General features: G+C 50.0%; 1 protein-coding gene across 1 annotated transcript in view; it reads right to left on the bottom strand.

Moving 5' to 3' along the window:
* Positions 1-27,946, bottom strand: part of LOC147111318 (plexin-A1-like) — a 616,616-nt gene that overhangs the window by 529,848 nt on the left and 58,822 nt on the right. Inside the window, exon 2 of the mRNA XM_086002083.1 lies at positions 26,638-27,930. Within this exon, the coding sequence (XP_085858209.1) occupies positions 26,638-27,816 (1,179 nt within the window). The 5' untranslated portion in view covers positions 27,817-27,930. The remainder of the gene's footprint in view (positions 1-26,637; positions 27,931-27,946) is intronic.

The raw sequence follows: 27,946 nt of genomic DNA on the forward strand, positions 1-27,946 counted from the left end.
AACTGCCCAACGCATTACCGGCACCCAGCTACCGACCATAGAGCACATATACCAGAAACGCTGTTTACGGAGGTCACGGTCCATCATCAAAGACCCTACCCACCCCAGCCACAGTCTGTTCGCCCTCCTGCCATCTGGGAGACGCTACAGATGCATTCGCACCCGTACGACCAGATTTAGGAACAGCTTCTTTCCCAGGGCTGTCATCCTACTGAACTCCACAAATAAACTCGAAAGCCTGCACATCTGCCAATGCACTTTATTATGGTTATGTTTATGTTAATGTATTACAAGCCAAATGTATGTTGAATGTTTAAATGTCTTAATCTAAATGATCACTCTCGGGAGCCGCAAGCCTACATTTCGTTGTACTGCACTTGTGCACTAACAATGACAATAAAGTTGATTATTATTATTATACAACGGTTATGGAATGGTTTCAACTCTGTGTCCAGACACTGATCAGTCCATCCATTCAAGGTGTTTTCATACACACTTTTCAGTACCGAGTCCTTTTGAGTCTCATCTGCAATCTCAATTACCTTCACTGGAAAGTCGGTCAACTGCACCTAGAGTGAAAATCGCACCTTCACTCCCAACACGAGTCCTCATGTGGCAACCTGGACAAGGCATCTGCGACTGAGTTTTGCTTTGAAGTGCGATATCCAATCGTGTAGTCAGACAACAACACTGCCCAATGTTGCATTCTTGATGCGGCCATTGCAGGGATGGCAGATTTGGGCCCCAATATTGCTAGGAGCAGTTTGTGATCGGTTATCAGGGTAAACTTTCTGCCGATCAGGAACTGTTGGAATTTCTTGATTCCAAACACTATGGTGAGTGCTTCCTTTTCAATTGGAATGTAGTTTCTTTCGCTCTTTGTGAGGGCTCGCGATGCGAACGTGATTGGTTTCTATTGGCCGTCGCCCATTACGTGGCTTATGACAGCTCCCACACCACAGCTACAAGCATCACACGCTAACTTAAGCTCACGCTCTGTGTCGTAGTGCACAAGTAGAGCATCGCTAGAGAGACCTCTCTTACAAACGACGTAAGCTTCCTGGTGCACTTTTGTCCACTTCCACTGGACATCCTTTTTGAGGAGCTCATGCAATGGAGCGAACATGGTCACTAACTCAGGTAAGAAACGTATGCAGTACTGGACCATTCCAAGGAAAGATCTTAACTCAGACATGTTCTGTGGCTTTGGAGCATTGATGACAGCATCAACCTTTTCCTTAACTGGTTGCAAGCCATTTGCATCAACTTTCAGACCAAGGTACACAACCTCGGGCTGCACAAAAAGACAGGCAGAATGGAAAAGGAAGGGGGGTAGCCCTGATAAAAAAGGATGACATAAGGACAATAGTGAGATAGGATCACGGCTCGGAAGATCAGGAAGTAGAATCAGTATGGGTGGAGATAAGGAATGACAAGGGACAGAAAACACTGGTGGGAGTAGTATATAGGCCCCTAACAGTAGCTATAGCGTTGGACAGAATATTAAATCAAGAAATAGTAGGAGCTTGTAACAAAAGTAATGCAATAATCGTGGGGTACTTTAATCTTCATATAGACTGGACAAATCAAATTGGCAAAGGTAGTCTGGAGGACGAGTTCATGGAATGCATTCAGGACAGTTTCCTAAGACAATATGTCATGGAACCAACCGGGGAACAGGCTATTTTAGATCTTGTATTGTGTAATGAGACAAGGTTAATTAGCAATCTCAAAGTAAAGGATCCTCTGGGGCAGAGTGATCATAATATGATAGAATTTCACATTAAGTTTGAGAGTGACTTACCCAAGTCCGAAACTAGGCCTAGAAATTGGGTATAGCCCCGCTTGAGGCGTTAGAACTGGCGCTGCGCAAAGTTTATAGCCAGACGAAACTTATCGCCGCCTGGCACGATATTGGGTTGCATTGCCCCCAAAGGGGCTTGAGGCGCTAATTCAGCCGTTGCATGGTGCTCCTAAGGCGCAAAAGTTCAGGCGCTACTCAATATCGACACGGACGGGCGCAGCGGTGATCTCAATTACGGGAAACCACGAGACTTCCAGGCTCCGGCCAGCTCTTAAAGGGGTGGGTCAGTCAGCCTGAGCTTCAACACCCAACGCCCTGTAGGCCTCAGAATCGGCGCTCGCCCTTCTCTGGCGTTAGAAACTTGTTGAGCATGGAGAAGGTTAGACAGAGAGCAGAGCGCTTCAGCACTGAGGCTCTGGACCACTTGGTGGCTGCAGTTGAGCGCCGTCGAGATGTCCTGTATCCAGACAATGGCAAGAGGCCGAATCAGAAGGCTTACCGACGATCTTGGAGGGAGGTTGCTGTGAGGGTCAACTCCAGCAGCATGGCTACCAGGACCCCTGTTCAGTGCAGGAAGAAATTCAACGACCTCACACGGATCGTTAGGGTGAGTGATGGTTTACCAAACTTCTGATTCCCTCCATCTGCAGCTGACTTCAGGCACCCTGTTGCAATGATGCCCCAATGGCCATCTGCCTGCAAGCACCCATGGCCCTTTCTGGCCACACGCATGGACAGATGTCTCAAGGCCTCATGTAAGGGCTCTTGCACCATGGGGGGCATGCGATGATCTCTCAAGGCATCATGTTACAGAACTTCCCCTTCTTTCCCCTGCAGTCCAAGCTGGCGATGATCCGGAAGGAGCAGCGTCGAACCGGTGGCGGTCCTCCACAAGTGGTCACTCTCACGGATCTGGAGGAGAGAGTGCACCAGATTCTTGGAGGACGTCTGTCTGGTCCTGTGACCACTGCATCTGCCGACCCCATTTCCGACAGCGAGGGTAAGACTCTCACCTTTTTCACCTGTTGCCTTCCACTTGGTCCCCCCGCCAGCATGCATCCTCAGTGTGCAGCCATGTCAGAGCCTTGCCGCAATCTGGCATGCCTTTCAGCAAACCTGTCCTTTTGCTAAAGCCACTCTTCCACCTCCCTACTTTCAGATGAATCAGCACCAACTCGGGCTCAACACACTGAAGCTGCCAGTGCCAGTGCCACCGGAGGCGAGGAGCAGGAGGACTCCAGACCAGCCGTTGCAGAATCCGGGGAGTGGACACATCTACAGACTGGGGATAGTAGTCCCCTGGAGGGGAGGGGGGGGGGCTCTGAGGATGAACCAGTTGCTGGACCAAGCGGCATGCAGCAACGCAAGGGGGATAGGCAAGTTCGGCCGCCGTCTCCCCGGAGGGCAAGGCAGGTCATCATGACTGCTGCACAGAGTGCAGATGAGGTGCGTCGCCTGGCTGAAATGAGCAAACAGGCCCGGGTCAGACACACGGAGCTGATGGCTGCAGTGGAGAAGATGCCTGAGTCAATAGATTCATTGGCTAAGAGTATGTTGGACTTCGGGGCAACAATGGAGAGGACTCTCCAGGGCTTTGGGGCAACAATGTAGAGGACTCTCCAGGTCTTCGGGGAAACAATGGACAGGTCTATCCAGGGCTTCGGGGCAACAATGGACAGGACTATCCAGGGCTTCGGCCCAACAATGGAGAGGACTGTCCACGGCTTTGAGTCGGCTATGGAAAGGACTGTTCAGGGCTTCGGACAATCCCTGGAAAGGTCTGTCCAGGGCTTGTCCGAGGCAGTGGTGTGGTCGGCACCTGCCTTGTCCGAAGCAATGGGAAGAACTGTCCAGGGCTTCTCCGAAGCACTGGCACCTGGCACACAGGTCCTCACTGTTGCCATGCAGTCACTTGCTGGGCTCCTCCATACCCAGATTGAGGCAACGCGATCTCTCATTGCAGCCACCCTCTCTGCATCAGTTAGGATCACCCCGGGCCCTTCCAGTCCCATACAAGGCCAGGAATCAGTGGAGCATGCGATTGCGGCGGATGAGCCGAGCCGCTCCCCTCAGATAGCCAGTGTGTCGTCCGACCATGGTGCAGGTGTCCTCTCTCGGCAGGAGACCATTGCACATGCCAGCGCTGGGACGTCTGCAGTGCAGCTGCCACCACCTGCAGGGCACACTGCTTCCAGCCATGCTCAAAGCAAGCATCCTGCGTCCGCACCCTCCAAGCCCAGAGGTCGGCCAGGCCGTACCTCAGGGGCTTCTGCGCTTCCACACAGTGAGCAGGCGTCCCCCAGCCTTGAGACCGCCACTGGGTCCAATTACGTAGGAGCAGCAGGGAGGGAAGGGGCCGGGCGCGAAAGAGAAGTCGTTCTCCCTCAAGGGGCCAGTTGTAGAGGGAGGTGCTGAGACGTTTCTTTGTCCAAATTCAAGGACACCCTCACCTGTTGTTATATTTGCAGAAGGTTTGTTGAGTTTTGCGGCTTTGCCGAAGAGTTCACAGTTATTTAGTAACTTATGGTTTCTGTTGACATTACGTTGTTTTGCTGTAATGAAAGACTTTTGTGCCAATAAACAGAAGTTTCAATGTGGCATGGTGCACGTGACTACTTTCAGTGATGCTGGCATTCAGAGGCCGTCAAACATCCAAAGTGCGCATGAGTTAAGACTCTCATCATTCCGCCACAGGGGTCTCGAAACGAGTCCTGATGAGCCTCTGACGTATGGCCCTTCCACTTTCAGCAGCCCTGCCATCTTCCTCCTCCACCTGCTCTTCCTCCTCCTCCGCCTGCTCTTCCTCCTCCTCTTCCTCCTCCTCTTCCTCCTCCTCCTCCTCCTGCTCTTCCTCCGCCTGCTCTTCCTCCGCCTGCTCTTCCTCCGCCTGCTCTTCCTCCGCCTGCTCTTCCTCCTCCTCCTCCTCCTCATCCTCATCCTCCGCCTGCTCTTCCTCCTCCTCCGCCTGCTCTTCCTCCTCCTCCTTCTCCTCCTCCTCCTTCTCCTCATCCTCCGCCTGCTCCTCATCCTCCTCCTCATCCTCCTCCTCATCCTCCTCCTCATCCTCCTCCTCATCCTCCTCCTCATCCTCCTCCTCCGCCTGCTCTTCCTCCTCCTCCTCATCCTCTGCCTGCTCTTCCTCCTCCTCCTCCTCCTCATCCTCCTCCTGCTCTTCCTCCTCCTCCGCCTGCTCTTCCTCCTCCTCCTCATCCTCCTCCTCATCCTCCTCCTCCACCTGCTCTTCCTCCTCCTCCTCCTCCTCCGCCTGCTCTTCCTCCTCCTCCGCCTGCTCTTCCTCCTCCTCCGCCTGCTCTTCCTCCTCCTCCGCCTGCTCTTCCTCCTCCTCCGCCTGCTCTTCCTCCTCCTCCGCCTGCTCTTCCTCCTCCTCCTCCTCCTCCGCCTGCTCTTCCTCCTCCTCCTCCTCCTCCGCCTGCTCTTCCTCCTCCTCCGCCTGCTCTTCCTCCTCCGCCTGCTCCGCCTGCTCTTCCTCCTCCTCCGCCTGCTCTTCCTCCTCCTCCTCCTGCTCTTCCTCCTCCTCCTCATCCTCCTCCTCCGCCTGCTCTTCCTCCTCCTCCTCATCCTCCTCCGCCGCCTGCTCTTCCTCCTCCTCCTCCGCCTGCTCTTCCTCCTCCTCCGCCTGCTCTTCCTCCTCCTCCGCCTCGTCCTCATCCTCCTCCTCCTGCTCTTCCTCCTCCTCCTGCTCTTCCTCCTCCGCCTACTCTTCCTCCTCCGCCTACACCTGCTCTTCCTCCTCCTCCTCCGCCTGCTCTTCCTCCTCCTCCTCCTCCTCAGCCTGCTCTGCTGGTCGTTGAGGGACAGCTGGAATTGGCTGGGTGCGTCGAATCGCCAAGTTGTGGAGCATGCAGCAGACGACGATGTGTCCCACTTGCTGCGGCGAGTACTGCAGGGATCCCCCCGAATGTTCCAGACATCGGAAAGGCTTTTTGAGAACACCAATAGTGTGCTGTTTACTGTGCCTGGTCGCCTGATGGCCGCTGATCAGCTCTTCTGCTGGGGTGTCGGCCACACGGAGTGTTGTCATCAGCCATGGCCAGAGAGGATAGCCCTTGTCCCCAGTAAGCCAGCCTCGTCTTCGAGCTAGCCCCTCAAAAAGGTTACAAACTGAGGTCAACCGCCGCACCCTGGGAAATGCACGGTGACTGCCATGATGATTTGGCGGTGGTCACAGACCAGCTGCATGTTGAGGGAGTGGAGCCCCTTGCGGTTGCGGAAGTCCTAAGGATGATGGCATGGCGCCCTCAAAGCCCCCTGCTGTCAGTCGCCCCCTGCATCATGGGGAAGTCCGCAATAGAAGCGAGACCCTGCGCGCTCCGCCTGCTTGTGCAGGGTCAGAGGCAAGGTCATGAATTGACGCCTTCGCCTATAAAGGGCATCTGTAACTTGCCGGATGCAACAGTGGACTGCAACCTGAGCGACAGTCGCAATGTCCCCAATGGCTGACTGAAAGGATCCGTTGGCATAAAAATTGAGGCCATCAGTCAGTTTAGCGATCACGGACAGAGAGGTTCTGCAGCGTTCACGCGGCTGCAGATCCTGACCAAGCAGGTGGCACAGATCAGTAACAATGTCCCTCCGGCATCGGAGCCTTCCCAAACACTGCTCCTCCGACATGTCAAGGCTTGTCACCTGCTGCCTAAAGACCCTCGCAGCATCCCGTCGGTTTAGCCGACCTCCATTGCCCCTCCTCCTTCTGGCCAATCCCGGCCCTGTCTCCCGCCGTCTCTCTGCCCCTTCACAGTGTTGGGCGATGAGGCCGTCGCCCTACAAAGAAGCTCCCATTGCGATGCAAGTTGGTCAAAAGGCTTTTAGGTGTAGTGCTGCAAGTGCTTCGGACAGGGTTGACGGTCCCAAGTACTGTAAAGCTCAATTCCCAAAACTCCGCTCCACAGTAGCTCGCCAACTCTATCCAGCAGCGATCGTAATGAGCAGGCCAAGTGGCTGAGGATTCTGCACTAGAGCTGTCCCCTTTAAATAGCGCCCCCCTACTCCGAGAAGGGCCTGCTAGCCCTCCCTCGAACTGTCACTAATAGCGCTAGGCGTTAAGGCTCCGGGCGCCACCCAATATGCGCTCAGGTGCTCCTAGAAGGCGTTGCACACTGAAATGACGTCATGATCTGCTTGCGCTCGCGGGCACGCGCAAACACTTAGCGCAGGCGCAAAATGTATAGTCAATATCTGAGTTGTTGCTTTCTTCATAGCGTCCGCCCCAACATAGGGCATCGCCCCAATTCTAGGTCTCTTTAGGCGCTCAGTGCCGGCGCTACCAACCCAATTTCTAGGCCCTAGAGTCTTAAACTTAAATAAAGCCAATTACATAGGTATGAGGGGCGAGTTGGCTAAGGTAGATTGGAAAAATAGTTTAAATAGTATGGTGGTAGATAAGGAATGGCTAGCATTTAAAGAAATATTTTATAATTCTCAACAAAAATACATTCCATTAAGAAAAACTCCATGGGAAAAGTGATCCATCCGTGGCTAACTGAAGAAGTTAAGGATAGCACTAGATTGAAAGAAGAAGCTTATAATGTTGAGAAGAATAATAAGCCTGGGTATTGAGAGAGTTTCAGAAACCAGCAAAGGATGAACAAAAAATTTATAAAAATAGAAAAAATAGAATGAGAGAAAACTAGCAAGAAATATAAAAACAGATTGTAAGAGCTTCTACAAGTAAGTAAAAAGGAAGAGAGTAGCAAAAGTAAACATTGGTCCCATAGAGGCCTAGACAGAAGCAATTATTATGGGGAATAAGGAAGTGGCAGAAAGGTTAAACAAATATTTTGTATCGGTCTTCACAGGAGAAGACACAAAAAGCACACCAAAAATGGTGGGGAACCAAGGGTCTAATAAGGGTGAGGAACTTAACGTATTGAGAAAAAGTACTAGAGAAACTAATAGGATAAAAAGCCACAAATCCCCTGGACCTGACGGCCTACATCCTAGGGTTCTAAAAGAGGTGGCTGAAGAGATAGTGGATGCATTGGTTTTGATCTTCCAAAATTCCCTAGATTCTGGAGAGGTCCCAGCGGATTGGAAGGCCGCAAATGTAACACTGCTATTCAAGAAAGGAGGGAGAGAAAAAACAGGGGACTACAGGCCAGTTAGCCTGACATCAGTCGTCGGGAAAATGCTGGAATCCATTACAGGAAACTTTCGATTAACCGGCCCCTAAATAACCGGAACGCTCTATCCACCGGCAAAATTCAGGAGTCGGTTCAGGTAACTTTTAGTTACTTTTTTTAATTGATTTGTTGCTGTGCAAGGGTGTAGCTGAAGCTGTTGCTAAACTACAGAGACGCTTGCAACTTGTGCCGATTGTTCTGAAGCTGTTGGGTTTGTTGCTTTATACGGAGCTCTGAGCTCCGTATCTTTTACTATAGCGCTCGGTTATCCGGAATTGTTGATGAGCCGGCAACACGTCGGTCCCATCCGTGCCAGATACCAGAAAGTTTCCTGTATTAAGGAAGTGGTATCAGGGCACTTAGAAAATCATAACAAGATTAGGCAGAGTCAACATGGTTTTATGAAAGGGAAATCGTGTTTGACAAATTTATTAGAGTTTTTTGAGGATGTAACTAGTAGGGTAGATAAAGGGGAACCAGTGGATGTAGTATATTTGGATTATCAAAAGGCATTCGATAAAGTGCCACATGAAAGATTATTGCACAAGATTAGGGCTCATGGGGTTGGGGGTAATGTAGTAGCATGGATAGAGGATTGGTTAACGGACAGAAAACAGAGAGTAGGGATAAACGGATCTTTTTCAGGTTGGCGGGCTGTAACTAGTGGGGTGCCGCAAGGATCAGTGTTGGGGCCTCAGTTATTTACAATCTATATTAATGACCTAGATGAAGGGACCGAGTGTAATGTATCCACGTTTGCTGATGATACAAAGCTAGGTGGGACAGTAAGCTGTGAGGAGAACACAGAGAGTCTGCAAAGGGATATAGATAGACTGAGTGAGTGGGCAGTAAGGTGGCAGATGGAGTATAATGTAGGGAAATGTGAGGTTATTCACTTTGGTAGGAAGAATAGAAAAACAATATTTTTTAAATGATGAGAAACTTTTAAATGTTGGGGTTCAGAGAGATTTGGTTGTCCTTGTGCAAGAAACACAGAAAGCTAGCGTGCAGGTACAGCAAGCAATAAGGCAAATGGCATGTTGGCCTTTATTGCAAGGGGGTTGGAGTATAAGAGTAAGGAAGTCTTGCTCCAATTGTACAGGGCCTTGGTGAGACCACACCTGGAGTACTGTGCACAGTTCTGGACTCATTATCTAAGGAAGGATGTTCTTGCCTTGGAGGCAGTGCAACAAAGGTTCACCAGATTGATTCCTGGGATGAGAGGACTGTCCTATGATGGTGTGGAGATGCCGGAGTTGGACTGGGGTGGACAAATGTAAGAAGTCACACAACACCACTTCACCTGACGAAGGAGCAGCGCTCCGAAAGCTTGTGATTTCAAATAAAGCTGTTGGACTATAACCTGGTGTTGTGTGACTTCTTACATTTGTCCTATGAGGAGAGATTGTGTAGAATGGGCCGATACTCTCTGGAGTTTAGAAGAATGAGAGGTGATCTCATTGAAACATACAAGATTCTGAAGGGGATTGACAGGGTAGATGCTGAGAGGTTGTTTCCCCTGGCTGGAGTGTCTAGAACTAGGGGGCATAGTCTCAGGATAAGGGGTCGTCCATTTAAGACTGAGATGGAGGAGGAATTTCTTCACTCAGAGGGTTGTGAATCTTTGGAATTCTCTGCCCCAGAGGGCGGTGAATGCTCAGTCGTTGAGTATATTCAAGGCTGAGATCGATAGATTTCTGGACTCTAGAGGAATCAAGGGATATGGAGATAGTGCAGGAAAGTGGAGTTGAGGTCGATGATCAGCCATGATCTTATTGAATGGCGGAGCAGGCTCGAGGGGCCGTGTGGCGGAGCAGGCTCGAGGGGCCGTGTGGCGGAGCAGGCTCGAGGGGCCGTGTGGCGGAGCAGGCTCGAGGGGCCGTGTGGCGGAGCAGGCTCGAGGGGCCGTGTGGCGGAGCAGGCTCGAGGGGCCGTGTGGTCTACTCCTGCTCCTAGTTCTTATTTTCAAAAGCACATTTGCTCCTTTTCAATTTGACATTGTGGTGAGAATTCAACCTTTGAAGCGCTAAATCTAACACTTCTAGATTGTTTTCCTCACTGCTTGTTGCGATCAGCACATCATCTTGATTGCATACGCAATTTGGAATTCCTTGCAAAAATCTTATCCATCGTAGCTGGAAGATTTTGGGGGAGGACTTTACACCATAGGCCAGCTTGGTGTATGCGTACAGTCCAATGTAATACACTCTTGGGAGGCACCAGGAAGAATAGAGCAAAGATCTCGTTAAACTTCTGTTGATGTCTTGGGATAAGAAGAATTCTCGTCAGTCGTGGCTCAGTGGGTAGCACTCTTACCTCCGAGTCAGCAGGTTGTGGGTTCATAGTCCCACTCCGGAGACTTGAGCGCAAAATCCAGGCTGGCACTCCAGTGAAGTACTGAGGGATTTTAATCACTCCACCCTTGGCGTACTGAGGGGGTGCCGCACTGTTGGATGAGGCGTTAACCCGAAGCCCCGTCTGCCCGCTTGAGGTGGGCGCAAAAGATCCCACTGCACTATTTCGAAGCAGAGCAAGGGAGTTATTCCCCGGTGTCCTGGGCTAATATTTATCCTTCAATCAACATCACTAAAAACAGGTTATCTGGTCATTATCACGTTGCAGTTTGTGGGAGCTTGTTGTTCGCAAATTGGCTGCCGCTTTTCCTATATTACAACAGTGACTACACCTCAAAAAAGTACTTCATTGGCTGTAAAGCACTTTGGGACGTCCCGAGGTTGTGAAAGGCGCTATAGAAATGCAAGTTCTTTACTTTTGTTAGGCAAGGGTATCAATGGAAAATGGAGTTACGGTACAGATCAGCCATGATCTAATTGAATCCTCCTGTTCCTAAATGGCTTAGAAAAGGGCAGACCCATTGGAGCGGGAGAGAAAAAGGAGATTGTTTCAACAGCTTCATTCTGCAGCACTCAGCGCAATCCCAAAATATCCACACTTCCACCTCCGGGATCAGATGACACATTGCCCTGTTGTTGAAAGCTCAGCTTAATCCGGCCATCTAAATCGCCGAGTAGTCACACCATCGCTGTGACAGGGCCAGCATTAGCCCTCGAGGCCTTGGACCATGTTTACCCTACAGAGTTTTTTTTTTTGCAGTAGCCATGCCGCAAGGCTCGTCAATAAAAGAAGAGAACCTCCTGGACATCTCAAATGATGACGGACTCGAGATCGAGTTCCAACAAAAGCTGTTGGCTGAGTTTTGGGTCCAAATGCGAGCAGAGTTGCCCGGATTGTCAGACAGGGCTGTCAAGGTTTTGATACTGTTTGCTACAACTTACCTGTGTGAAAGTGGATGGATCATCACTCACTGGAATTAAGTCAAAGTATTGTCAGCGCCTTTGTCTAGAAAACTTACAACTCAAACTATCACTCCAAACATGCACCTGTGCTCAAACAAACAACCTCATCCGTCACTCCTACTGAAGGAGTGCTGCACTGTCGGAGGTGCCATCTTTCGGATGAGACGTTAAACCGAGGCCCCTGTCTTCCCTCTCAGGTGGATGTAAAAGATCCCACGGCTACTATTTCGAAGAGCAGAGGAGTTCTCCCCAGTGTCCCGGTCAATGTTTGTCCCTCAAACAACATCACTAAAACAGATTATCCGGTCATTATCACATTGCTGTTTGTGGGAGCTTGCTGTGCGCAAATTGGCTGCCGCGTTTCCTACATTACAACAGTGACTACACTTCAAAAAGTACTTCATTGGCTGTAAAGCGCTTTGGGACATCCGGTGGTCGTGAAAGGCGCTATAGAAATGCAAATCTTTCTTTTCTTTCTCAACACCATCTAGGACAAAGCAGCCCGCTTGATTGGCACCCCATCCACCACCTTAAACATTCACTCCCTCCACCCCCGGCGTACCGTGGCTGCAGTGTGTACCATCTACAAGATGCACTGCAGCAACTCGCCAAGGCTTCTTCGGCAGCACCTCCCAAACCCACGACCTCTTCCACCTAGAAGGACAAGGGGCAGCAGGTGCATGGGAACACCACCACCTCCAAGTTCCCCTCCAAGTCACACACCATCCTGACTTGGAAATATATCGTCGATCTTTCATCGTCGCTGGGTCAAAATCCTGAAACTCCCTCCCTAACAGCACTGTGGGAGCACCTTCACCACACGGACTGCAGCGGTTCAAGTAAGCGGCTCACCGCCACCTTCTCATGGGCAACTATGGATGGGCAATAAATGCTGGCCTTGCCAGCGATGCCCACATCCCAGGAACTAATATGAAAAAAGAGCCATTGTTTAAAGTTGCACATGTGTATTATAATTTGTACATTTTTTTTTTACAATGCCTGGGTGTTAAAGGGGTTAAATTATTAAACCTGTACGCTGGCAGGACTAGGCGGGCAACTGGTAGATCTGGAAGAGTTACACAACAAGTAAAGTTTGGAACCTCTGCCCTACACCAAGGGTGGCTGCTTTCTTAGATTGCTCCCTCGCTACATCTTAAATTTGGCCTCCCAAACGCCTCGAGTTGCTGAAGTCAGTTTGAAACTGAGCTGCTGGGACCGAGGTCCCAGGTTCAACCCCTGACCTCTGCCCACTTTTAAAATAAAATTTAAATTCTCAGGGCCTGGGTGTCGCTGGCAAGGCGAGCGTTTGTTGTCCATCGTGAGTTGCCCCGAGGTGGTGTTGGTGGTCTTTCTTGCCCCCACTGTTGCGGGGGGGGGGGGGGGGGGGAGGGTGGGACAGCTAGTTGATCTCAGGAAGGGTGCAGGTAGGGACCCACAATCAGCCTTAGTGGTCCTGAGCCAATCTGTGGAGGGGAGGGAGTGGGGGGGGGCGGGGAAGGGAGGCAAAATCAGCAAGAGTTCCTAAACAAAGAAAGGCTTGCATTTCTATAGCGCCTTTCACAACCACCGGACGTCTCAAAGCGCTTTACAGCCAATGAAGTACTTTTTTGTTTGAAGTGGAGTCACTGTTGTAATGTAGGAAACGCAGCAGCCAATTTGTGCACAGCAAGCTCCCACAAACAGCATTGTGATAATGGCCAGATCATCTGTTTTTAGTGATGTTGGTTGAGGGATAAATATTGGCCAGGACACCGGGGAGAACTCCCCTGCTCTTCTTCGAAATAGTGCCATGGGATCTTTTACGTCCACCTGAGGGAGCAGACGGGGCCTCGGTTTAACGTCTCATCCGAAAGACGGCACCTCCAAGGGGCTGCACGGACATTCGCAGTTTCGCGCTTGCGTGGTCTTTAACATTGGAAAAGTCCGGGCTCAGCAGAGAGCTTAGAGGGAACGTAGCTCATGAACCCACGCCTCGACATGAATCATCAGATTCAGTAGGAGATGGAGAAAATTCTATAACCTATCGACACTGACCCAAGAACCAAAAATCTATGGTATCAAAAATCCAGTGCTCACTTCCTCTTGATTACATGTAAACATGTCACGTTGTAATTACCCCCCTTCTGCCACTGGAGCTGCTGCAGGTGGGAAGGAGTAATTAGCACCTGCAGTTTTCACCATAAATCCAGAAATAGGAATTCATAATGGAAATGCAAGAATGACAGAACGTAGGGCTTGAAAATGAGAAGGATATGTTGATAGGGTGAGATGAGGGAGGGTGGGAGGAGGCTCGTGTGGAGCATAAACACCGGCATGGGCCGAATGCCGTTTATGTACTGTGGATTCTATGTAATTCTATGTAAAAATGGGGACTGAAGTTGGTATGTGCGCCTGGGCCAACTCTGTCCCCCCTCTCCACCTGGAGACCACACAAGTCTCGATTCCCCACATGCCACAGAACCTGAGATTGACAGGAAATATTGAACACAAACCAGTATCGCCACTTATCTGATCACGTGAATTGAATTAAATTTCTAAGAGAGTGAATCATCGGTATTTCAGAAGCATTATTGTGGTTTTGCACTGTCAGAAGATTCACCGATAATAAGTCTAATTAACATTGAGCAAATGTTTGATTTTTTTTTTTTTTTTTTAAGATCTTGCAGTACAAAAAACCCAATACTTAATGTCGGCCCCCAGCAAGAGCCAGTAAATCCAATCGGCCATGTTTGACTGAGCCAGAGGGTCCAGTGAGGGCCCATTCCCCACCCCTAACCGGCGTCGAGTTAGCTGCCCTCGGTCAAGGCAGACAGCATTAACACAATTGCCTGCCGCGCCCCTGGGCAAGAGCAAGAGGGGGGGAAAACAAAAGTCAGCCAGGATTCTCTGCTCTGATTGGACGGCACTCGCGCGTGGACAGGGGAGGGGGTGGGGTGGAGGACAAGTCTGGGCTCAGCTGTGATGTCTTCAGTGGTTGAATAGCACCAGAGAAAGCAGAAAGAAAGGTTTGCACCACTCACAACCTCAGGACGTCCTAAAGCGCTTTAAAGCCAATGAAGTATTTTTTGATGTGTAGTCGCTGTTGTAATGTGGGAAACGCAGCAGCCAATTTGCGCACAGCAAGCTCCCACAAACAGCAATGTGATAATGACCAGATAATCTGTTTTAGTGATGTTGGTTGAGGGATAAATATTGGCCCCAGGACACCGGGGAGAACTCCCCTGCTCTTCTTCCAATATTGTCGTGGGATCTTTTACGTCCACCCGAGGGGGCAGGCAGGGTCTCGGTTTAACATCTCATCTGAAAGACGGCTCCTCCGACAGTGCGGCACTCCCTCAGTACTGCCCCACCGACAGTGCGGCACTCCCTCAGTACTGCCTCTCCGACAGTGCGGCACTCCCTCAGCGCTGCACTGGAGTGTCAGCCTAGATTTTGTGCTCAAGTCTCTGGAGTGGGACGGTGAACCTACGACCTTCTGACTCAGACTCTGAGCCACGACCGACACCCGAATAAATCATGTAATTCATACCATCATTGATCCATTAGCAGAAAATGGGTTCAAATAATTAGCGACCACATTTTCTAGTCATTGTGCAGAACATGGCACTAGAGTTTGTCCCAAGCCAGCAATGCAATTTGGTCGTGAAATGTTAACGGGATTGTTTGAAAGTTAATCCTCCACACTCCCATTCCCCATATCTCATCTTGAAGAGATGTCACTACCCTGGAGCAGGTTTCAAACTCCTCTCAACAACAACTTGTATTTATATAGCACCTTTAATGTTGTTAAACATCTCAAGGTGCTTCACAGGAGTATTAAAAGACAAAAAATTTGACACCGAGCCACATAAGGAGAAATTAGTGCAGGTGACCAAAAGCTTGGTTTTAAGGAGCGTCTGAAAGGAGGAAAGAGAGGTGGAGAGGCGGATAGGTTTAGGGAGGAAATTCCAGAGCTGAGGGCCCAGGCAACAGAAGGCACGGCCGCCAATGGTGGAGCGATTAAAATCAAGGATGCGCAAGAGGCCAAAACTGGAGGAGCGCAGAGATCTCTGAGGGTTGTAAGGCTGGAGGAGGTTACAGAGATAGCGAGGGCGGGGCCCTGGAGGGATTTGAAAACAAGGATGAGAATTTTGAAATCGAGGCATTGCCGGACCGGGAGGCAATGTAGGTCAGCGAGCACAGCGGGTGACGGGTGAACGGGACTTGGTGCGAGTTGGGACACAGAGTTTTGAAAGACCTCAAGTTTAGTTTGGTAGAACGTGGGAGGCCAGCCAGGAGTGTGTTGGAATAGTCAAGCCTAGAGGTAACAAAGGATGGATGAGGGTTTCAGCAGTGGATGAGCGGAGGCAAGGGCGGAGACGGGCGATGTTACGGAGGTGGAAATAGGCGGTCTTAGTTATGCCGCGGATGTGTGGTCGGGAGCTCATTTCGGGGTCAAATATGACACTGTGGGAGACTGCCGTCTCCCGCGTAAAGAAATAGGCAACACAGCGAGCTACAAGAAATAGGTCTTTACTCCAACTCTCACAATACAGTACTGAATTCGTAAAGCCCGCGAGCCTGTGATGACTCACGGATTGGTCACCTGCTGGAACCTGATTGGTTTTCCTTCTCAGCAGCAGGCAAGTCTGAACATGCCTTATTCCTCTCAGCTTGCAACTGTCTTGCGGGGGGAGGGGAATACTGCAGTTAAAAGGGGATTATACAGGTTTATCTACATACACACAGTGTTTCCCCAATGTACACCAAGGTTGTGAGCAGTGTGGTTCAGCCTCAGACAGATGTTAGGGAGAGGGGTAGAGTCAGTGGCTAGGGAACGGAGTTTGTGGCGGGGACTGAAGACAATGGCTTCGGTCTTCAGTTTGGCTCAGATGGTCGTGCTCTCACCTTGGTCCCAATACACAGTTGTGGGTTGAAGTCCCAGTAATGGGCTTGAATACGTAATCCAGGTCAACACTTCAGTGCAGTACCGAGGGAGCGCTGCAATGTGCAAGGTGACATCTTCCAGGTGAGATATTAACCCGAGGGCCCCCGAGAGTTTATCTAGTAGTTGAAGATCCCATGGCACTATTTCGAAGACATATGACATCTCATTCAAAATAAAGGCACTTCTGACAGTGCAGCACTCCCTCAGCACTACTCTGGAGTGTCAGCCTAGATTTTGTGCTCAAGTCCCTGGAGTGGGACTTGAACCCACAACCTTCTGGCTCAGCAGCAAGAGTGCTGCCCACTGAGCCACAGCTGAAACCTTAAAAGGGGTGCGATTGAGGTGTTTTTTTAAAAACAAAGGGGTTGGAAACTCTTTAATTGGTTATTTGAGATGGCTAGGACTGAGTAGAATTTCCCGCCTTTCGGATGAGATGTTAAACCGAGGCCCCGTCTGCTCCCTCAGATGGAGGCAAAAGATCCCCCGGCACTGTTTAAGAGGTGCAGGGGAGTTCTCCCCAGTGTCCTGGCCAATATTTATCCCTCAGCAGCACCAGCAAAAACAGATTACCTGGTCATGCATCTCACTGCTGTTTGTGGGAGCTTGCTGTGCGCAGATTGGCTGCCGCGTTTCCCTACATTACAACAGTGACTGCACTTCAAAAAGTACTTCATTGGCTGCAAAACGCTTTGAGATGTCCGGTGGTCGTGAAAGGCGCTGTACAAATGTAAGTCCTTTCTTTCTCAGGCCTACAGTAAAACGCATTTAAAATGCCTGAGCAAAGAGTGACGTAGGCTCCTAGAAAGTGTTTCTTTTCACAGTGAATCATCATCCTCCTGTGGAACAGATGACCGACACACCCAGGGGAGTACTGATTCGCTTATAAAGGGAACCTGGACCATATCCTGAGAGAAGACATTTCTACTTGGAGGGGGCAGTTGCGAGATAGCTGGGATGACGAGGAGTTACGGACCATCGCCGTCTCCAGGAGTCTTGCGCAACAGCCTTCGGGAGTCAGAGAGGGAGTGTTCCAGAATGTTCTCTGAATTGGCGGTAGGGTTTGTTTTTCACTGTGTGGCTGGAGGTTGGGTTAATGGTCCAAGTGGTTGCACCATATCTGGGAGGCACAGTCTGGATACGCCAGATAGCTGTTTCCTGTCCTTCATGTCATATATTTATCTTCTTCTTCTTAGGCAGTCCCTCGGAACCGAGGATGACTTGCTTCCACACTAAAAAGGAGTTCTCAGGTGACTGATGAATCCAATGCGGGACCGACAGTCTCTATCACAGGTGGGGCAGACGGTGGTTGAAGGGCCGGGTGGGTGGGGTGCTTGGGTTGACGTGCGCTCCTTGCGTTTCCTGCGCTTGGCTTCCGCTTGCTCCTGGCGAAGAGACTCGAGGTGTTCGACGCCATCCCAGATGTTTCTCCTCCACTTTGTGCGGTCTTGGACCAGAAATTCCCAGGTGTCGGTGGGGATGTTACACTTTTTCAAGGAGGCTGTGAGGGTGTCCTTGAAGCGTTTCCTCTGCCCACCTGGGGCTCTCTTGACGTGTCGGAGCTCCGAGTAGAGCGCTTGTTTTGGGAGTCTCGTATCGGGCATGCGGACGCGGTTAACACCAACGCTGCCTCCGCAAGATCCTGCAAATCCATTGGCAGGATAGGCGCACCAACGTCAGTGTTCTCGCTCAGGCCAACATCCCCAGCATCGAAGCTTTGACCACGCTCAATCAGCTCCGATGGACGGGTCACATTGTCCGCAAGCCAATAGTAGCAAGACGGCGAACAGGCCATAACCCTTGGGTCCTCTCCTCTTCCGAACCTTGAACGGGGTGGGGGTGCCTTAGATTTCAGTGGTAAATCACGTCCCACAGAATCTCCGAGCAAGCCAAACACTGAACGCTTCCAACTCTGGTAATCCTCTTGTACACAATCTGCCACTGATATGCAGACGTTGCAGTAAAGGTTCATCATCATTACTGTGTTCAGCTCCAACTGTGTCAATGTTTCAATAAACACTGTGAAACAACAAATACAGCTGTACACATCATCTGCTAACGATATCACTGACACATCAATAAATAATTAAACCTCTAATTAACTCGTTAAGGGCAAAGTGCTCAGTTCCGGTTTTACCCAGCAAGCAATTTAGGCGCACTCCCGTCAAAAAAGACTTGCATTTCTATAGCGCCTTTCACAACCTCAGGATGTCCCAAAGCGCTTTGCAGCCATTGAAGTACTTTTTGACGTGCAGTCACTGTTGTGATGTAGGAAACGCTGCGCCAATTTGTGCACAGCAAGCTCCCACAAACAGCAATGTGATAATGACCAGATCATCTGTTTTAGTGATGTTGATTGAGGGATAAATATTGGCCCAGGACACCGGGGAGAACTCTCCTGCTCGGCTTCAAAATAGTGCCATGGGATCTTTTACGTCCACCTGAGAGCAGATGAGGCCTCGAAAGACACTGCAGCACTCCCTCAATACTGCACTGCAATGTCAGCCTAGACTTTGTGCTCAAGTCTCTGGAGTGGGACCGTGAACCCACGACCTTCCGACTCAGAAGTGAGGCTGCTACCCACTGAGCCACGGCGGACACTGGTGTGGCGAGTCACATGGTTGGAAGTGAGCAAGTAGGCCACAGGCTTCTCCACAAGGGGTTGGCAAACAACGTGCCTCCTTGTCCGGCCAGGATTAGATGCATTCAACATGGGACGAGAGCTAAAGAAAAAAGTCCTCTCTCTCTCTCTGCAACATCTCACAAGCTGGTCAATCTTGGCACCAGGATGCCAGTGAAGTCAAATTGGGTGGGCGCGTGGAACTTTTGTTCATTGATCTGTGGGGAAAACTCAGCAAGTTCAATGCCCTTCCAAACTTGTATCCGGAGGGAGCATTCACCAGACTGATACCTGGGATGGCAGGAATGACGTATGAGGAGAGATTGGGTCGATTGGGCTTATACTCGCTGGAGTTTAGAAGAATGGGAGGGGATCTCATTGAAACTTATAAAATTCTAACAGGACTAGACAGACTAGATGCAGGAAGGATGTTCCCAATGGCCGGGGAGTCCAGAACCAGAGGTCACATCTAAGGATAAGGGGTAGGCCATTTAGGACAGAGATGAGGAGGAATTTCTTCACCCAGAGAGTGGTGAACCTGTGGAATTCTCTACCACAGAAGGCAGTTGAGGCCAATTCATTAAATATATTCAAGAAGGAGTTAGATATATTTCTTAAGGTTAATGGGATCAAGGGATATGGGGAGAAGGCAGGGACCCGGTACTGAATTTGGATGATCAGCCATGATCTCATTGAATGGCGGAGCAGGCTCGAGGGGCCGAATGGCCTACTCCTGCTCCTATCTTCTATGTTTCTATTATGAGCTGCACTAAGCTGTGGTCAAATTGTAGTGGTGATTACAGGCGTGTCGCTGCTGGTGACAGCTTCAGGTGTGACATTGGGCAACACATGAAGAGTAACGTTACAACGACTTGTGCCGATCACATCCGACAACATGTTGCTACAAGTACACCCAATAAAGCCAGGCACAATGAGCATGTGCACCAGACAGTGAGGGAGTTGAACTCTGCATTAGCTGCAATATTCCAATTGAAATTTATAGCCCGTTAACTTGTCTGTAAGAGGACACTGGGAAGGTTTGCTTTGCCCTGGGAGGAGTTTAAGCTGCAGTGCAATATAATTGGGAGGGGGCGGGGGGGGGAAGGGAAGGAAAAATTCCAGGTCAAAGCACAAGGAAGGAGATGTACCTCCTAGAATTGGAGGGAGCATCAGGGGTCTCGCAGAGATTTGGAGTCAAGGAAGACGGGCACGTGGCCCATGGGGAAATTTTTTTAGGGTGGTGGGGACAGACATTCGCTCATCGAGTTACATTGAGTCTACAGCACAGAAACAGGCCATTCGGCCCAACTGATCTATGCTGGCATTTATGCTCCACACGAGCCTCCGCCCACCCGCCTCGAGAGAGAGAGAGACACGCAAGTTAATGACGGCATGGATTTAAATCTTGGGTGTGGTCCAAGGTGCCCATCTCGGTCACCCATGAACACAAAAGTACGTTCGAGAGGTTGAAACACCAATGAGGGCCATGGAGCCAACAGCTAAAATAGGTCCAATTGGCCGAGGACCACAAGGGAATGGGCGTCACGCCCAACAAGCTCAAACCCTTCCGGATGGGACAACTCCCACCTGCCCACCGTATCTCTCGCCCCCTTTGCTACCCAGAAACGCTCCGTATACTTTACAGCGCCTGCCTCGCAGGCCGTTAAAAACCTGGGTCTGTCGTGCCTTGACGCAAGAAATAATGCTGCCGTGACCAAGCCAAAACGTTCGTTCTCCAGTGTGATGGGTCGGACGTGACACTGAAGTAGGCCAACTGTTCCGTCTGGCCAGTGGCTCCTGGGATTCATCCCCACACAACCGTCTGGAGCCAGCGCAGAAAGATATTTGCAAAAGTTGCCGGTTTCGGGATCCCGAGCCAAGCCGATTTGTGCAGCAGATGGTTACCCACACACTTAGCACAGCGTAAACACAATTACAGCAGATTGCACTTTCCAGAAACCAAGCAGTGCAGTGCGGACTTAACCCTTGCAGCACCGAGCGGCCCTTGTGGCTTCTGAAGCACTAATCTGACCAACACCGCTCCTAATGCCATTCCAGTACAAATGAAAGCAAGCAGGGAATATGCTGTTGGGGTTCAACGGACCTGCTGCCTCTTTTTCCCAGATCAGCTCCCACCCTCATCCACCCACCCACTGTGCCAGTGAACTCCTCAATAGAAACATAGAAGATAGGAGCAGGAGTAGGCCATTCGGCCCCTCGAGCCTGTTCCACCATTCAATGAGATCATGGCTGATCATCCAAATTCAGTACCCTGTCCCTGCCTTCTCCCCATATCCCTTGATCCCTTTAGCCTTAAGAAATATATCCAACTCCTTCTTGAATATATTTAATGAATTGGCCTCAACTGCCTTTTGAGGCAGAGAATTCCACAGGTTCACCACTCTCTGGGTGAAGAAATTCCTCCTCATCTCAGTCCTAAATGGCTTACCCCTTATCTTTAGACTGTGACCCCTGGTTCTGGACTCCCCGGCCATCGGGAACATCCTTCCTGCTTCTAGTCTGTCTAGTCCTGTCAGAATTTTATAAGTTTCAATGAGATCCCCTCTCATTCTTCTAAACTCCAGCGAGTATAAGCCCAATCGACCCAATCTCTCCTCATACGTCATTCCTGCCATCCCAGGTATCAGTCTGGTGAATCTTCGCTGCACTCCCTCCATGGCAAGAACATCCTTCCTCAGATAAGGCGACCAAAACTGCACACAATACTCAAGGTGTGGTCTCACCAAGGCCCTGTGCAACTGCAGCAAGACATCCTTGTTCCTGTACTCAAACCCTCTCGCTACGAAGGCCAACATACCATTTGCCTTCTTAACCGCCTGCTGCACCTGCATGCTTACCTTCAGCGACTGGTGCACAAGGACACCCAGGTCTCGTTGCACTTCCTCTTCTCCCAATCTATTGACATTCAGATAATAATCTGCCTTCCTGTTTTTGACACCAAAGTGGATAACCTCGCATTTATCCACGTTATATTGCATCTGCCATGCTTCTGCCCAATCACTCAACCTGTCCAAAACATCCTGTCCAAATCAATCGGGAACACTTGCACCTTGGAGTCAAGGGGCCATCCGCCTGTTCAGGTGGATGTTAAAGATTCCACGGGCACTGCAAAGAAGAGCGGACGGGGGCTCGTGCAGTGTCCCGGGCACAACATTCCTCCTTCGACCAACACCAGCAAGAACAGATAAACTGGTCCTCCAACTCATGGCTGCGGGTGGCATCTTGCTGTGTGTAACATGGCTGCTACATTTGCCTAAATGAATAGTTACCGTTCGCGTCTAAAGTTGTTCGCCCCACAACCGCGCTGCCCCCCCCTCCCCCGGCGATCTCTGCGCTCCTCTAATTCTGGCCCTTTGAGCATCCCTGATTTTAATCGCTCAACCTTGACGGCCGTGCCTTCAGCGGTCTAGGCGCTGACGTAATAAAACTCACTACGCACTTGGTTCGAGTATAAAGCAAGGCTTTAAATCAACTTGTTTCAAAACATGGAGGTCTAGTTATCTTTCACTAGTTCCTGTTTTCACAATGTCCTGGGCAAGCTGGGCCCACGCCAGAGTATTTATACTCCTTGGACGGCGCCACCAGCTGGCCGTCCAGTGTTATTTCATGAGTTTTTCTTCATGGATCATAAGATTCATAACAGGCGCTAAGCTCTGGAATTCCCTCCCCAAACCTGTCCGCCTCTTTCCTCCTTTCAGACGTTCCTTAAAACCCTCAACGGCCCCGATTGCTCCTTATGTGGCTCAGCCACTCCACTGAAGCACCTTGGGACGTTTTACTACGTTAAAGGTGCTGTATAAACACAAGTTGTTAAGAAACGTGATAAAGTTCTCTTAAGTTAGAGGATCAGGGTTGGGCGGGGCAGGGGGGCAGGGGGGAAGTTGAGGGTTGACAGAGAGGATCCATATTTTGTTCAACTTGCAACCGGTTGAGAACCACACAACTCCATTCTAATCCTCCCAGGCACCATCATTGATAAAACATTGCTCATTCAACACAAAGACCTTATTCACTTCAGTTGCTTATAGACACTTCACCTGGAATGAAATTAAAGTACCAGCTCATAAAAAATACATTAGCATTTCATTAGCAGATCCTCGCCAGCTCAGCAGCAGATCGCAGCAGCGCTGTTCCACGATTCTTCATAGAGTAGTGTCTTTCTACAGGCAGCCTGTAGTACAGCACAAGCAAGCAGAGGGATCAGGGAAAACATCTGGCCCTCCCCAGGTTAGATTCATAGAACCCCTTCCCCTCCATTTCTATTAACCTGTCCTCTGTAGGTACTATTATGTTGAAATGTCAGCCAGTGGCTAGCACTCTCGCCTCGAAGTCAGGAATAGTTTGCGGGTTCAAGTCCCACTTCAGAGACTTGAGCACATAAATCCAGGCTGACACTCCCAGTGCAGCACCGAGGGAGCGCTGCACTGTCTGAGGTGCCGTCTTTTGGATGGAGACGTTAAACCGAGGCCCCGTCTGCTCTCTCGGGCGGACGTAAAAGATCCCACGGGCCACTATTTCAAAAAAGAGCAAGGGGACTTCTCCCCAGTTAAAACAGGCCAATATTTATCCCTCAATCAACATCACAAAGACAGATTATCTGGTCATTTATCACATTGCTGTGCGCAAATTTTCTGCCGCGTTTTCCTACATTACAACAGCGACGACACTTCAAAAAGTACTTCATCGACTGCAAAGCGCTTTGGGATGTCCAGTGGTTGTGAAAGGCGTGATAGAAATGCTAGTCTTTTTAAATAAATGGTGTACAGGCCTTTAGAGGCAGAGATTCTAGGGCCAAGAGAGAGAGAGAGAAAAAAAAACACATTTATACAGTTTCTTTCATGCCTTCAGGACCTCCCAAAATACTTTGCATCAAATTAATTACTTTTGAAGTGTAGGCAATGTTACGCAGGCAAAACGTAGCAGCCAGTTTATACAGCAAGATCCAACAAACCGCAAAATGAGAGCAATGCTCCTTGTAATTTTCCTTATCCTGCGCGGGCCCTTTAAATTTGCCGCGTGGCATCTGTTCCAGCGGCTCATGCGGGACCTCGCGATTGGCGCCGAGCCGCGCACCTTAGGGGGAGGAGCGTTGCTGATCGGTTATTCTGTCTTTTGTTTGAGGGAGGAATGTTGGCCAAGATACGAGAGCTCCCTGTCCCTCTTCAAATAGTGCCAGAGGATCTTTTACACGCACCCCGAATAGGTACCAGGACTTGGTTCAGCATCTTATAAAAAAATAAGAGCATAAGAATCAGGAGCAGGAGATACGGCCCCTCGAGCCTGCTCGGCCGGTCAATAGGATCATGGCTCAGATCTTCTACCTCAACTCCATTTTCCCGCCCGATCCCCATATCCCTCGATTTCCGCCAAGTCCAATCTTTATCCCAATGATGGCACCTCCACCAATAAGGGGTCGCCCATTTAAGACAGAGATGAGGAGAAATTTTTTCTCAGAGGGTTGTGAGTTTTTGGAACTCTCTTCCTCAGAGGGCGGTGGAAGCAAAATCTTTGAATATTTTTAAGGCAGAGGTAGATAGATTCTTGATAAGCAAGGGGGTGAAAGGTTATCGGGGGTAGGCGGGAATGTGGAGTAATCAGATCAGCCATGATCTTATTGAATGGCGGAGCAGGCTCGAGGGGCCGACTCCTGCTCCTAATTCGTAATGCAGCACTCCCCTCAACTCTGCACTGAAGTAACATCCCAGGTTACAGACTGGAGGGAGGTGCGAAGCAAAGACGTTCCGACTCGGAGGGGGCGAGAGACCAGGAAAAGTCCCACCTTCGATCCTCAGTCACCGCTGACCAAGGCAGGGGCAGAGTCGTCCTACAATTGGCTTCAGGATTCTTGGGCGAGAGAGAAAGAACATGGGTCAGAGGTCCCTGCTTCAAATCAGTGACACCCCCCCCCCACCGTTGGAAGGTTGGTTGTCGGGTACACGGGGCCAAGTACAGAATACTGCCAAACATCCATGGAGCCATATCCTAGCAACTAGCCTTTAGGATGATAGAAAATTAGGAAGAGAAAAATATATATATACCCACATAGGGTAGATACGGAGAAACAATTTCCTTTCTTTTATTCATTCATGGGACGTGGGCGTCGCTGACAAGGCCGGCATTTATTGCCCATCCCTAATTGCCCTCGAGAAGGTGGTGGTGAGCCGCCTTCTTGAACTGCTGCAGACCGTGTGGTGAAGGTTTTCCTACCGGTTTGATACGACTGAGTGGCTTGCTAGGCCATTTCAGAGGGCAGTTAAGAGTCAACCACATTGCTGTGGGTCTGGAGTCACATATAGGCCAGACCGGGTAAGGACGGCAGATTTCCTTCCCTAAAGGCCATTAGTGAACCAAGATGGGTTTTCGAATGACAATCCAGTAGTTTCATTACTGATTGACGTAAGAAAACTACTAGGCACTTGGTCTAAGCGTTAAACAAAGCTTTAATCAACTGTTTTACAACATGGAGGTCTAGTTGTGTTCTTCACTAGTTCCTGTTAAAGAATGTCCTGCGCAAGCTGGGCCTGTGCCCGAGTATTTATACTCTCCCTGGACAGCGCCACCCGCAGGCCGCTCAGTATTATTTTATAAGTCTTTCTTTCATAAATGACTGATTCATGTCACTGATACTATCTTTTTACTTCAGATTTATTTAATTAACTGAATTAATTGGTGGGATTTGAACTCATGTCTCCGGCTCTTTAATCCACGCCTCTGAGGTTACTAGTCCAGCAACATAACCACTATGCTTCCGTTCCCATGTAATGAATTTCCTCTGGTGGGGTAATCTGGAACAAGGGGGCACAATCTTAAAATGAGATGTAGGCCACTCAGGGAGGATATTTTCCACACAAAGAGTAGCAGAAAATTGAAATACAGGAAATCTCTCTTAACTGGCAAAATTCAGGAGTAGGTTCAGGTAAGTTTTACTTCATATTAATGGCCGTGTAACCGGGCTTCCTGCACCTGTTGCCATGCAACAGGGATGCCTGGATCTGTGGCCGTGTAACCGGGGTTCCTGCACCTGTTGCCATGCAACAGGGACGCCTGGATCTGTGGCTGTGTACGGGGCTCTCGTACCTTGGTAAGTATACCTCTCTGTAATCCGGACTTTTTGATCAACCGGCAGCACGCCGGTCCCGTCGGTGCCGGATAAAAAAAGAGTTTCCTGTACTCTCCTCCCAAAGGCTGTGGATGCTGGGGGACAATTGGAGCTTTCAAGAAAGATAGGTCGATAATTTTTTTGTTGGGTTAGGGAAACCAGGGACATGGAGCAGAGGCATGTAAATAGGGTTGAGGTACAGATCAGCCATGATCCAACTGAATGGCGGAACAAGCTCGAGGGGCTGAATGGCTTCCTCCTGTTCTTAAGGTACCAGAATCCTACCCGAGAAACAACCCAGACCTTTTCAACGAGCTGGGGAGGAAAATGGACCCAAAAAAATAAAGTGTGATTTTCATCACGGATTTTAGTTACACCTTAGGAACAAGGCCATAATTTTTTTCAGAACAAAGTACTTATCTCCTGGAGAATATTTTCCATCGACTCCTTCCCACGCAAGGCAAATCTCAAGGCAACCGCCTTGTAATAAAGTTAAGTGGCTAAACGCAGCATTTCTAAAGCTACAGTAGCATCCTATTCCCACCAGTGTGCAATTAACAGGCATCAAATGTGTTATGATGTAATTTGTCCTGCGTAGTCACATGCTAATACCATTAGAAAATCAGTAACATTTCTGGAAAGAGTCATCATCCCGAAGGATGGGGCTCGACAGTGGCAGCACGTTGGAAATTATTCAAAGTTTAGTACTCACGGAATTAATGCAGGCTAGTTCCTTGTTGAGTAGCCAGGGCAACGAGAGCTTCCCTTCCCCCTTGTAGCACGACTGGATCCTCTCCTTGATCTTCTCCTTGATTTTCCTCAGCGTGAAGAGGCAGAGAGCAGACTCCTTGGGCGGTTTCTTGCGGTTCTTCTGCCCTTGGGAAAAGACGGTGAAGAGGATGTCCTCTTTCTCGGAGATCCCCAAGGACCGAGCCAGGAATTTGCCCGGCTTGGCCAAGTAGGCGTCTTGGATGAGCCGGTACTCCACCCGGTCCTTCAGGCACCCGATGGGGAACTCCACGTAAGAGTAAAACTTGGGGTCACCCACGCACAGCCGGACAATCTTCGAGGTGAAGAACTGCTCGGCGCTCGAGTCCGGTGACGTCAGTTGGGTGTCGAGTTGAAGGGTTAGGTAATAAACAAACTGCTCGCTGCTGAAGCTGTAAATGTAATAGATGTCAAAGGCCGGGAATTTGGAAAGGGTGTCCGACGGGATCTTCAGCTGGGAGGACACGAATTCGTCCTGGTAGACAAAACCAAACATCTCCGCATTTTCCTCGTTGACCATCAGTTTTCTGCTGGAAAGGGTGGGAAAATACTCGGACTTGCCGTCAATGGGAGTGCCGATGAACAGCTTGTTATTGGTCCCGTTGGACCCCTCGATGATCACGCCAGACATGGTGGCCGACTCGTTGACACTGGATAGGTAGTGCTCCTTGCGGTGGTGGGGCTCCCCCAGCTTGAAGAGGTCGTCCAGGCGGAGGAACTGGCATATCCCCTGGAAGGCGCTCCCGCAGGCGATCAGGCGGTTTTGCGTGTAGTCAATGAGGAGCAGCTTGTTGACGTTGTTGGTCAGCACCAGGGCGTGGGGGCAGGACTGCACGCTGGGAGGCGGGTAACACTTCTCGTTGTCGTCCACAGGGCCAGTCACATGGGACCGGAGCATGGTCAAGTTGTCCGCGAGCTTGTAGATCCTGTCAATGGCCCCAACGTAGATGACTCCGGTTTTATTGTGGACCACCAAATGGGACAGGCTCGTGTCGGAAATATTGAAAGTCCTAAAGGGCGGCAGAGCCCCATTAGCAAGGCTGATCGCGGCCAAATAGGACACGACTTGTAACGTCCACAGGTACGAGGACCTACAACACCACTTCCTACATAGTGGTTTCATCTCGTTCTCCTGCACTTCTATCCCTCCCCGCGTCAGAATAAAGTAAACAATGCACACCCACTTTCTCCAAATCCTTCATCTAGGTCATCCTCCAAATTGGCGAGGTGGTCAAACCTGCAAGGGAAAGAGC

This window comes from Somniosus microcephalus, chromosome 11 (assembly GCF_052327205.1).
Source record: "Somniosus microcephalus isolate GS21.2 chromosome 11, FLI_Smic_1.0, whole genome shotgun sequence".
In the NCBI taxonomy this organism is placed as follows: Eukaryota; Metazoa; Chordata; class Chondrichthyes; order Squaliformes; family Somniosidae; genus Somniosus; species Somniosus microcephalus.